Consider the following 12,983-nt stretch of genomic DNA (forward strand, 5'->3'; position numbering starts at 1 on the left):
AAGAAGAAATTTTATATGGACGTTGAGTTTTGGTTACCAGGTATGAAACTGCTAACTGAGACTCAATGAGAATAAGTATGAGTATTAAACTAGAATGAATAGTAATCATTCTAGTAGAATTTTTTTTAAATGTTTATACTTAAAAGACATTTTTAAAATTTTTAAATGATACCTTGAGCCTTTTTGTGTTTAGAAAGGTTTTTCGTGGTTTGGAGCTGAATGAGTGAGTGGGCAGTACATGGAGAGTGACTGGGACCTCAGACATCAGTAAGGTGGCATGGCCCGAGATCTTAAAATGGTGTTGTGAGGCAACTGGTGATGTCTTTGCATTACCTAAGAGGATGTTTAAAAAGTGATATTTTTTAATTGTAACAGGTGAGCTATATGTTGAGGTTAGCAGCTTTGAAATTGCAAAACCATTGGCAATAGGAAGATCGGATGTATATTGTTTTATTTAATTTTGGTTAAGAACTGCAAATAGTTATGGTTACAGGGCCCACATTTATAGATAGTGATACCATGTTCAAATAATTTTTGCTTTTTAAAATGGAAAATCTTAATTTCACAAGAAAAATATAAGTAGTTAAAGAATTAGCATTTTGTATTGAGCAGGGAGAATGTTACTAATTTTTTATTTTTTATTTTTTATTTTTTTTCCTCTGGTACCGGGAACCTAACTCATGACCTTGCGCTTGCCAGGCAGGCGCTTTTGCCGCTGAGCTAAATCCCCAGCCCCTGTTACTAATTTTTTAGAATTTGCTATCTAAAATTTACTCGTAAAGATCTGGTTGAATAAAGATATTTTGAATTTTGGAGGGAAATTGCTGCAGCTAGGAGAATCCATACATATATATTTATTCTTTTTAAAATTTATATGCTAGTAATGGCCATCATTTTACTGAGTATCCATTATATTCTCTTGTAGCTGTTTTATATATATTCTTGACAATCTTTATATTAATTCTGTGAATGAGATGAAATTTTGCTAGAGATTCAGTTTCAGTTCTGTATGATTATAAACCCCTATGGTTTTTCTCTTGGGTCCAGTGACCTCCCTCTTTATCATTTGGCTCTTTTTCTCACCTGCAAATTCAATTGAAAGGCATATGATTTGGAAGCTATCTCCTGAAAGTGATTCATTCAGAAGGTAGTTCTGCTAATGAAATAAGATTGTTTTAATTTTATTTTTAGGGGTCTTTAAAACAGGTAACTTGTTTTGTAATAATATTTTTTTACCTTATTTAGTTTGAAACTTCATGTTTTGCTATTGTGACTCATTAACACATTAGCATTTTATTTTAATAGGAATGGAAATCATTTTTTTGAGTGCTTCTATGGAATGGGCTGTGTGCTCTCTAAAATCTGGTAGCTACTAGGCACACGTAATTTAAAATAAAATTTAAAATTCCTTTTTTTCAGTTGTACTAGCCACACTTTGCTTACTCACGGCTGCTGGCTTCCATATTGAGTAGCTGCCGATATAGAACATTTTCATCATCTCCAGAAGTTCTACTGAACAGTACTACACACTTTACATGTAATTTTTTCATTCATGACTCTTTAGGTTTCTTTTTTATTTTTTTATGGTAAGATAATAGGAAGCTAGACTCAGAAGATAAGTAAATCACCCAGTGAACATCTCTAAAGATAAAGAAAAATGACAGGATTTACTCTAGAGTGGAAACATACAAGCAACAGGGTATAGTGTGATAAGCCAGAAAGTTTTATGAAAGCACATAGGACAGGTGCCTAATTTAGATTTGTGCAGTCAGGGATGGGTTCCTAGAGGAAGTATTATTTGAACTCAGTTGTGAAAAGCAGCATGATTATATATCAGTAAGACTGTTAGTAAGATAAATAAGGGCATTATTATAAATGGAGTAGAATACCTTTCAATATTTGAACTGTATTTTAAATGAAAAATAGGCGTTTTCTTGGTCAGAAAATTGGGGAACATTTGAAGCAAAGGGAGCAGCAGTACTTGCAAATGAGCTCCAGGGTAAAAGAGCATTATTCATGAGGGAAGGCAAGTACTACAGCTAAGTAACCCTGGGAGCAGGGCTTGTGAGTGGGTATGTTGCACTTTGTTATTTGCTTGTTTTAGCTTACAGTGATTTTTAAAAATTTTTGTTATTAGTGCATTTCTGTGATAGTACATTTTGTGAATAAAAAATTTAATTAGAAAAAAAGAAATATAGTCAACATGTGGCATTCAATTAAAACACATACCAACTTTGAGGAAAGACAGTATATTTGCTACAGTATTTTTAGCTGAAATATTAAATAACTTGTTCTAGAGAAAATGTTCACTTAAAATCTGAATTTATACTTCCATTGAGAATGACAAATATTTAAATTTCTTTTGTACCTTTAGCAACTTGGAAACTTAGCTGCCTGGTCGGGTAGTTTTCTCATGGATGATAGCATGTCTAATACTCTAAATAACCTCGAGGATCAAGCTACTGAGTTTTATGGCATGGATGAAAATCAAACTGTGTCCGTGCAGCAGAATTCACCCACGAAGTTCCTGGCTGTAGAGGCGAATGCTGTGCTGTCTTCTCTACAGACCATCCCAGAGTTTGCAGAGACCCTAGAACTTATTGAATCTGTAAGTTTGAGATTGTGAAGTTATCAAAAGTGTGATTTCAGTTATATGATTTTATGTTCAGAAATGTCATTTAGAGGACATAGATCAATTTTATGTTAAGCATTACTTTGAATACCATGCAATAGCTTCTGGGCAAAAAGAAAGTTTTCATCTTTTCTCAAGTATGTGCCTTATAAGGAATGTTTGTAATTGAAAAGAGTTCATTTTTATTGAAGTTGTACAAGTGCATCAGAGAATGTTGGAAACCAGTGAAAACTACAAAGAAGAAAGTTCAAGTCCCCCTGTATTCAGAGTTAATAACTTCAAGTAGGCCTTGCAGTGCTGTCTGTATTGTACATGTAGAAAATATGTGTTTCTTTTAAATCCAAAAGTATATCTGTAGATTTGATTTGTCTTCCACTTACATCATGAGCATATCTTTGTTTTCTGAACTGGTTTTAAACTTGAATTTTAGTGGCTTTATAGTATTCCGTTCCTGTGAATGTAAGAAATTTATTTACTGAACATACTGTTAATATTGGACAGTTGGCAGTATCTAAATTTTCAGTGTTCCTGATAATAAAAGGTATTTATGTAAAGTTTTGTGCAAAATCATGATTATATTCTCAGGTTAAATTGAGTTTCTGGATCAGTGTATATCACCATTTTTAACATGTTCCATACATATTACCAAAATATTCTGTAGCATCTGATAGTGTTTTCCTGATGTGAAGTGAATATGAAATTTTATAATGAATTGTACTTTTTAATAACTTAAAATAATTTGTTCTTTTTATATAAGATACATCGACGGTAAATTTCAACTGCTGAGTTGGGTGAAATAATATTTTGGAATATTCTAAATTAGAATTCTAGGAAAAACATAATTTGTTCCTCTGAGATGGTCTTACTTAAGATGTCCAGGGAAAGCTATTTTTACTGACCATGAATAGTTAAATAACTCAGTGGAACTCATCATCCTGTGATCGGGATCAGATCTAACTAGTTACAGTGTTAACTTTAGTTAAGAATTTAATTTATTACAGGATCCTGTAGCATGGAGTGATGTTACCAGTTTTGATCTTTCTGATGCCGCTGCTTCTCCTGTCAAGTCCACCCCAGTTAAACTAATGCGAATTCAACACAGTGAAGGAGCCATGGAATGTCAATTTAGTCTTGTACTCGAAGGGAAGAAAAACAGTTGTGATGGAAACAGTGAGGCAGTTCCTGCAGCATCCCCAAGTGCAGCCAAGTTTAGCACTCCACCAACCATCCTCAGAAAGAAGAGAAAAATGCGAGTGAATCAGTCTCCAGGTAGCGAACTTGGTGAAGGCTCATTCATTGATGGCGTTAACACAGCATTAAAACACACACCAGTGAAAACACTACCATTTTCTCCTTCACAGGTATAATGTTTTATATATGTTTTCCAGTGTTGATGAACTCGGGTAAATTAAATGAGATCTCTAGTATCCTTAGTAGCAGTAGTTAAAAAGCAACTTAGGGAAGATGAAATAGAGTTGGACACTCTAACACTTTCCCATTTCTGGAGTCTTACACACCAGCAATTTTTATTGAAGTGTAAATTCTAAGGTCAAAAGTGGCTGGAAACTTATAACCTGTGGCTGAGTTTGGATTTTATCATGAAAAAGAGGCTTGGATTGCTAATCTTAAAGTAACTCAAATATGAAGAAGCAGGAGTTGATAGAGGCTAGTAGAGTTCGAATTCTGTCCAGCTATAAGCAGCTTCGAACCAGTTCCTGCGACACACTCCTGCTTCTAGTCTGTTGGCTACAAAAGTAAATTTCACCATTATATGTAAGTTGAGACTCCGTGCAGACACTGTGTAATTTAAAAACAAACTCTGATGTTGCCTGTCCAAAGGTTCAGTGCTTTGTTTTAGATAGGCAAATTTAGGGGAGATTTGGAAATACAGACTGCTGTATTTCCTTACCAGCAAAATATTATTTATTTTGTTTTATTTTTTTGAGCTGGTTTCTTGCTCTGCTGCCCAGGCTGGCCTTGAACTCTTAGGGTCATGATCCTCCTGTCACCAGTGGGATCTGAGACGCTCGCTTCTCCCAAAGAGGAGGTGCGGGCCTTGCAGCCAGATGAGTAGGTGTACTCACTGACTTACGTCATGGAAAAGAAATTGCAGGATGTGTCAGTGTGAGGTGTAGGCAGGTTTACTAGGCAGGGTTAGAAAGTAAGGTTTAGGACAGTGCCTGCAGACTTACAGGCATTGCTATAGGAACCCGGGTGCTCATGGGTTTAGGACAGTTCCTGCAGACTCACAGGCATTGCTCTAGGGAGTCTGGAACTGGAAGTTGTAAAAGCTAGTAATCCATGTCCCTGCAAGTCCTGAAACTGGATACTTTTGTCTTGGTGTCCTATGTTCTGAAAGGAGATGAGGTGCCATAAGGCTATAAACCTTGTTTTGCCAACTTTTCCTGAAAGTGAGTAACATTTCTAAGTGTATAGCTGAGCAGGGCTCTGACCTACAGTTTCAAGGTACCAAAGGATGTAAAAAACTGGATTTCTTTGTTTTCTCTTTGCCTGTTGTTATTTCTTCTACCTCACTCCTGCCTAAGCCTCCCAAGTAGGGGAGATTACCACTGTGCTCAGCCTGTCATTATATTTTGAACTCACATTACTCATAGAAAAGCATTTAAGATCACTGAGTGAAAACAGAGCTGAAAACATTTTTTTTCAATTTTACTCTTGTACACCACCTCAGCTGTGTTAACCAGTTCACACAGCAGCTGTGGTGTATATACATCTCTAATTGAACACCCTATTTTGTTTTAAAACTTTTATATTGTTCTTTGTAACTTTGAACATTTTTTTAAAAACTGTTTCTTGAATGCCTGTTTTGTACTAAACACTATACTACGTGCTGCAGAGCAGCAGTGAACAAAAAGACAAAAATTCCTGCCCTTATGAAGCTCACTGTCCACGAAAGAGTATGAACATAATATTGATAATCTTTTCCTAAAGTAAATGAAGAAATAGATAGTCATTTTAATATTTGTTTAGGGATTTTGATGTTCTAAAACTGCTCTTAAACTCTTCCTCTTTTAGTTTTTCAACACATGTCCTGGAAATCAACAACTTAATATAGAAAATCCCTCATTTACATCAACCCCTATTTGTGGGCAAAAAGTTCTTATTACAACTCCTCTTCAGAAAGAAGCAACTCCTAAAGATCAAAAAGAAAATGTAGGGTAAGTAGGTATTAAATAATTGTGTTAGAGAAGATAGGGAGCATAATGCCAAGGGTAGCTCAGCTTTCTGTCCAAATAAATGGAGTGTTTCATAATCCCTACCCTTAGAGGGTAGAACTTTTTTTAAAAAGTCAAAACCTTGTGTTTTACCCTTAGGAAACTAAAAAATGGCTAAATATACTGTAAAATTTTGATTGCAAGCAAAGCAATTTTTTAACTAATGTTTTCTAAATTTTTTTTAAATATTTTAAGATGATTGATTGGAGTAAGAGTTATTTAGGCAGCCACACTTTCAGGTATGTGCTGCCAAAGCGAGCGTGAGCCGCCCCACTTCAAAGTAGCCCTAGAATGTTTAAGTAAACATGTACCTATACCAGGGAAATTTAATTATACTTCAGCTTGGCTTAAGCTTGCTATGTGAAATCAAATTGTGACTGTAATATAAATACGTAAATGATTGAATAGGTTTAGAACACCTACTATTAGAAGATCTATGTTGGGTACCACACCGAGAACGCCTACTCCTTTTAAGAATGCACTTGCTGCTCAAGAGAAAAAGTATGGGCCTCTTAAAATTGTGGTATGTATGCTCTTTTATTTTTAAGACTAAATTTTCCTAATTTTAATTAAAACATTGATTTTTATCACTTTTTAATTTTTAATATTTTTTTATTGGTACATGTTTGCAATATGTAATGATTACATTCCCTGTGGGGAGTTGGTATGTTTAAATAAGACATCTTAATGTTTTTTCATCTGCTTTCTCTCTCCTCTCTCCTGCCTCCCACCATTTCTTGGTCCCCTTTCCTTTGGCAAAAGATCTATCTCCCTGTTTCCTATTAGTTATCTTTTATTTTGTTCTTTAATTATTTATACTATGAGTTTCTCAAGAAGAGAAACCATGAGACATTTAAGCTTGTGTGTCTGATTTATTTCACTTAACATTAGGTGTCAAGGTGCATCCATTTTCCTACAATTTTTATTACTTTGATTTTTAGCATTTAAACAAAGATGTTCACTGAAGGTGAAACAGTTTTATTTCCTTAAAGTTTTTATTTTTGTTAATCTTTTTCCTTGACTGTAAGTAGCCTTTGCTTGGTTTATTTCAAGTTTTTGTGTATGTAATCTTAAGAAAGCAAAATAGTAGTTAAAGGAGCTTTTTCATAATATTAAAACCTACACTTAAGTAGTTTCAGTAACAGTTACCTGCAGTAGGATAACATAATTATTATATTTTGATGTATGTAGATGTTTAATACTACTGAGGAAGGTGATTTATCAGGGTGCTTCCCTAAAGCTCAGTTTCATCTTCTATGCAAAGGAGATCATAAAACATACCCCACATTTGCTTGTAAAGCTGAAAGAGATAATAGAAATGAAGGGGCTTGTCCTGAGTTTCAGGTAGAAGTATGTACTTAAGTTGCTAATTTTATTTTTTAATTTTATATTACTTTTTTTTAATGCTGGAGATTGAACCCAGGGCCTCCTGTATGGTAGGTAAATGCTGTGCTACTGAGCCACATCTCCATGTATTATTATCACTAGAGTAGTGGTTGCACTAGTTCATGAATGGCTAGAACTAGGAAGTGTTCTGGCTATTTGTACTTTTGTAAATATTGTTGCCTTTGAAACTTTAGGAAAGCCATGGGTATTCTAGACAAATACAGACTTTTGGTGAGTTCATTAGAAATCAAATGTGATTTTAAAAATACTGGTCAGTTCTAGGGTACTTTAGTTATGTTCTTTTTGGGGTAGATTCATTAGTAAGTTAGTATTATTTTGCCATAAAACTGATTAGTTAATTTAACTATCTAAAGAGAGTGGGAGAAGATTGTGCCAATAATGGAAAAGTATAAAAGATAGGTTTTCTTTCTTTCAAATGTTTTTTTGTTAGTACATGTTTCAATACATAATAAATATATTCACCATAGAGTATTGATACATATGATAGGTTTTCTATATATGGGGAGGAAAAAGGAATTGGCTCACAGCAACTTTTTAAAAACAATTTAGTCCCAGCCTCTTGCCTTCTTGGAGGAAGATATTCGAGAAGTTTTAAAAGAAGAAACTGGAACTGACATATTCCTCAAAGAGGAAGATGAATGTGCTTATAAAAGCTGCAAACAGGAGGTAATCTCTTAATATTATTGTTAATAAAAGTCCTTATGTCCAGTTGGTTTGGCTCTAATGTGTTGTAATTATTCTTTCTAGCATACTACTTCTGTGAAGAAAGTGAGAAAATCACTAATCTTGGATAATTGGGAAAAAGAAGAACCAGGCACCCAACTACTGACTGAAGACATTTCAGAAATGCCGGTTGGTAGAAAACTACTGTATTTTTGCTCATTGTATGTCTAGTTTATTAGAGATTCATAGAGTTGTCTTTAGTAGTATTCTGAATTCAGAGAATTAGTCAAGTATACTCCTTTGCTTTTAATACTTGAGTAGCTCTTTTGTGTATGATGTCAAAAAATGATAGTTTGCAAAACTTTTACCTTTCAGTATTTATCTTTATTTCATTCCCAAACTATTTACTATTACAGCATTACTATAAATTTTATTAGAGCTAGATGCATACGTGGAGGGAAATGACAGGGCTTCCGTTTCCACTGACTGAGTAGTCCCTCTGTTTGTTTCCATTTTTGAATTAGTTATTTCCCTCTTTCTTTTTTTTCTTAGTCACAAAATATATTCACAACATCCTTATTAGTGATACCACTATTGGAAATACATGACAGTAGGTGCAACTTGACTCCTGAGAAACAAGATATAAATTCAGCCAACAAAACATATACACTCACTAAAAAGAAACCAAACCCTAACACTTGCAAAGTTGTTAAATTGGAAAAGCATGTTCAGGTATGGATTTACAAATTTCTTTAGTGATTTTTGTTGTTTATTCAGTGATCACTTTAGACATACGTATCACAAATTATACTTTTCTCTTAAATTTGAAACTGACTATACTAATAACTAAACATTCATCATTTTTTTCACTTAAAGTAGATTTTGGTATATATCAAGTATGCAACTACAGTTGTAGCCAAACTTTTTAGTGCTTTCTTAAGTACTGTTTCCATTTTAGACTATAGATTCCCAATTCTGCTTCTGGCAACTCTTTTCCTATAGCAGATGTACATCTAGTTGCTATACTGAAAGGGCAAGTGGTTAGAAGCAGTTTCAGCGTGATTTTGTTGGTGTAAAGATTGCCAGTGAACTTTTTGGCTCAGAAATTGTAAAATAGTCCTTTCTCATGTTGCTGTGTGGCCAATATACAGGTATATGTGAATGCTGGAAAAATTTGTACTCAGTTACCTTAAGAGTTAACCCCAGAGAATATGAGAGCTAATTCAGGAGGAAGGTTTCTTCTTTATCCCGCAAAGCTCCAGCATTTTTAAGCATTTCTTAAAAACATCTCTGCAGTCAGATACGGCCCACCTCCCGTTTGTCGTGAGCTACTGCTTTCAAAGAGCCACGGAACATATTAATTCACTTAAAATGTTTCTGAGTTCCTGATGTTTAATTAACATAAAATTTGGGGGAAAGTTTGTCATGTAGCAAATCATACCTATAATGTAGTAATCTTTACTCTTTAAAATCTTCGTTCATTTTTTGACATTATATCTTCTCTTTAGCATTTTTTTTTCTTTTGGTGGTGCTAGAGCTCAAACAAGGCCTTGTTACATGCTAGGTAATTCCTCTGTGACTGAGCTCCATGCCCAGCCCCTCTGTCTTTAAAACTTTTTCAGAATTTTGAAGCAGTAGAGACTTAATGTGCCCTCGGAGGAGCTGTTGGGAACAAAACTTTTATACTGTCTCCAAAGGCCTGTGAGCAATATAGATAGTTAAAATAATTGACTTTAAAAAAAGATCAGAACTATTTTAGTATGTATTTAAAAATCATAACATGTTTCTTCATAAAGAAGAAACACAATGCCATTATCAAAACATTTGACAGTAGTTATAAAATACCCAACTGATGAAAGTAATTGATTTTTTAAAGTGAAGTAATATGGGCAGGTTTTTAGTAATTTTCAAGTCACTATTGATATTTTCTTCCTAGTCAAATTGTGAATGGGAAACAGTAGTTTATGGGAAGACAGAAGACCAGCTTATCATGACTGAACAAGCAAGAAGATATTTGAGTACTTACACAGCTACCAGCAGCACTTCAAGAGCTCTAATACTGTAATTCTTATTAAAACGGATGAAATGTCCCATTGCTTTACTGTATTTTATATGGAATTAGGTTACAATGAAATTTTTCCCAGTTATTTGTAAAGTTTTAATACAGCCCTGAAACAGTTTACATCTGTTTTCCATATTGAGCAGGCAGAAAAGCTAATAAGCCACTTAAGAGGTGGGCAATTTCATTGCTTATTTTTTTAAAGAAATGAGATTTTTAAAAATTGTTTTTACAGATAGGAAAAAATATTCATGAATACTCCAAAAGTAAATTCTCACACATTCTCTTCACAGGGTATATGTTGCTACCCTCTGGAGGCTGCAGTTTTGTTACAGACAAGTATATGAGAATGTGAGATCTCTGAAATTAGTCTATGCATGGAATGCACACATGTGCTGATTTACTTAGGCTACCATTCACAACGAAACACAGTGGGAAGGTGTCTAAAGGAAAACAGAAAGTTGCACTACTCATTCTTGGTATTTTTCAAACACAGTAAAATTAACTACAGTGTTAAGTGTATTTATTTGAGCATAGTACTTAAAAAGCGTTGAAAAGGGTTTTTTTTCCCTTAGTAAAGAGTCAGTATTTTCTTCATAAAATCTCAGAAGAGCTGAGTTTTGTTGAATGTATTGTATAGTATGTAGAAGCAGGAAAAAATTTGTAAATTGGAAGGAAATCTGTTTTTATAATTTATTTTCATTTTTAAAGCTTAAATGTAGATATTTATTTGTATTCAGGGTGTCTAGAAGTCAATGTTGTTTCCTGTCATTATAGATAACATAGTAAAGAATAATTTTGACCTTTAAATATGAAACAGTAAGTTATAGCTGCAAAGAATACAATATCTATACTGTATGTCACATCTACCTAAATATTGCACTATACCCTTTAAATCATGTTGGTTATAAAATAGTTTTAAAAATGTACTAAATAATAATTTAATATTTTCTTTTTAAATTATATTGGGGGTCATATAAATTAATCTGGTGATTTGTATATGTATTTGAAACTTTTGAATTTTGTTTAAAAATGATATGGTACCTTGGTCCCTGAGAATAGCCTGCACTTAGAAGTTTATTATATTTACTCAAAGTTTCAGAAGTAGAAAACATCTTTTATTTATAAAAATATTTTGTCCTTTTATAAATGTTTTATGTTTTTTTACAGGTTACAACAGTTGCTTCAGTTGCCTATTTTAGGTGTTTGCACTTATTTTATTTCTTGAAAGAATGTCTTTATTTGCTTTTGTCGTAGAGATTTTATGTAATTTTTTGAGACATATAATGGTGTGCTGTCAATTTAAACACTGACAGGTAAATAGAATTGTACACTGTAGTTTGAATTATTTATAATTGACACACTCTCTCCCTCTCCACTCCTGAAGTATGCTGCTATAAAAAATAGCAGAATCGGCTTGCTGCTATGAGAGATGGAAAGAGCGACCACCACTTGCACTGTGTGAAAAGATAAAAAGCAAATGATGGCAAGTTCTCAAGTTAACTTAATGGAATCAACCATTACCAGGCAAATTCTCAACAAATACCAAAATACTCTGCCTTAAAACGAAAAGAGTTTAAATTTTTTTGATGTGTTTTTATGTTAATAGAAATAGAAGTGCTGAGTATTTTAATGCTTAACTCTTGAACAATAGACCTATAAGGTTTTAAACTATTTAAATCCACTTGCTAGTTTTTGCATACTATATGTTAGTGAGAAGTAAAGAATATGTATGGTACTAAGATTATGCCTCATGATAACAGATAGATAAGCCGATTGAATCTTCTTAGCATGTTTTTTAAGTATGTTGGATTGCTTTCTAATTAATGAACTTCTCACAGAAAATTTCACTTTGTAAAACCAATGATTGTGGCAAAATCACACTGGATCATTCCAGTTACCTTGAACTAATAATACATAATGGCTTTTGTTCCTTGGTTTTTAGAAAATGTAGCCCTTAGCTGGATTGGATGCACATGGTTTCCAATCATCAGAGTATAATACCTTGGAAAAGTTACGTTTTTTAGAGCATAGTTTTTCTTGAGCATTAAGTTATCCCTAATGGTAATATATTGTGGATAAGCCTGGGCTTATTGGACCTAGTACATATTTGGGTTGGTATTGGTTGAATCTTCTAGTTAACCTGCTTTGTTGCTTTTGCAAGATTTTTAATCATAAACATGTCAGGCATCTTAAGTCACCTTTTTTTAAACTGTTGTGCTCATTTGAATTTTTTTCCATATGTTATAAAATGCCAGACATACATGTAGCAGCCATACTTGCATGGAAACTGACTACACATATATCATACTGCATTTTGTTTGTAAGGTTTTCGCATTAATACAGCAATTATCCTGATTACATTGAATTTTTTGGTATATGAGAAAATTTTCCTTTACAAGAGAATCTTGCATACAATGCTGACATTTATTAACATCCAAATAAAACATTGTGTACAAGCTGACTTGGCATTCCTTATTTCATTTTGGTTCTGTGTTTCCAAACCCTTAAGGGGTGAATCCAACATCCTGTTTTTAGGCGTTTTTCCCTCTGAAAACTCCCTTTACAGGTTATCTATTAATGTAGTGTGACTTCTTCACTGAGTGTCATTCATAACTGTATCTTCAGCTTCCTTTTAGATACTTCCATGTAACTCTTTCTTTCAATTTAGATCTGCCCTTTCTCTGTTCTTTCACTAAGTGATACTGCTGCTCTTTCTTCACCCATTGAGTAATCTCCCACCCTTCCATCATCCCCCTGCTCACGTTAAAATCTGTTGCAAATTCTCAGGTTGTATTAAGCCATTGTTCTAATTGTGTACCTTCATCCCCAGATAGTTCCTTTGAACTATTCCACTAATCATTCTGAGCTTCATTCTATAGAAATACCAAGAAACTGCACAGAGACACCACAGAGGCATCTGAGAGAGGCCGACTAGTCACCCAGTCTCTGCAGCATTGTATTCCCTCAGTGAATTAATCATCAT

At 33.8% G+C, this 12,983-nt stretch overlaps 1 protein-coding gene across 2 annotated transcripts in view; it reads left to right on the plus strand.

The window, feature by feature from the left end:
* Positions 1 to 12,461, plus strand: part of Mybl1 (v-myb avian myeloblastosis viral oncogene homolog-like 1) — a gene marked incomplete at its 5' end in the record, with an annotated part of 31,139 nt that extends 18,678 nt beyond the window's left edge. Inside the window, 8 exon segments of one of the 2 annotated variants that reach the window (XM_005392148.2) lie at positions 2,375 to 2,608; positions 3,634 to 3,993; positions 5,669 to 5,811; positions 6,277 to 6,391; positions 7,825 to 7,941; positions 8,023 to 8,127; positions 8,491 to 8,670; positions 9,875 to 12,461. In XM_005392148.2, coding sequence (XP_005392205.1) covers positions 2,375 to 2,608; positions 3,634 to 3,993; positions 5,669 to 5,811; positions 6,277 to 6,391; positions 7,825 to 7,941; positions 8,023 to 8,127; positions 8,491 to 8,670; positions 9,875 to 10,003 — 1,383 coding nt within the window. In that variant the 3' untranslated portion in view covers positions 10,004 to 12,461. 2 annotated transcript variants of the gene reach the window in all.
* Between the last annotated feature and the right edge of the window lie 522 nt (positions 12,462 to 12,983).

Source organism: Chinchilla lanigera, unplaced genomic scaffold, assembly GCF_000276665.1.
Source record: "Chinchilla lanigera isolate Chin_1 unplaced genomic scaffold, ChiLan1.0 scaffold00043, whole genome shotgun sequence".
NCBI lineage: Eukaryota > Metazoa > Chordata > Mammalia > Rodentia > Chinchillidae > Chinchilla > Chinchilla lanigera.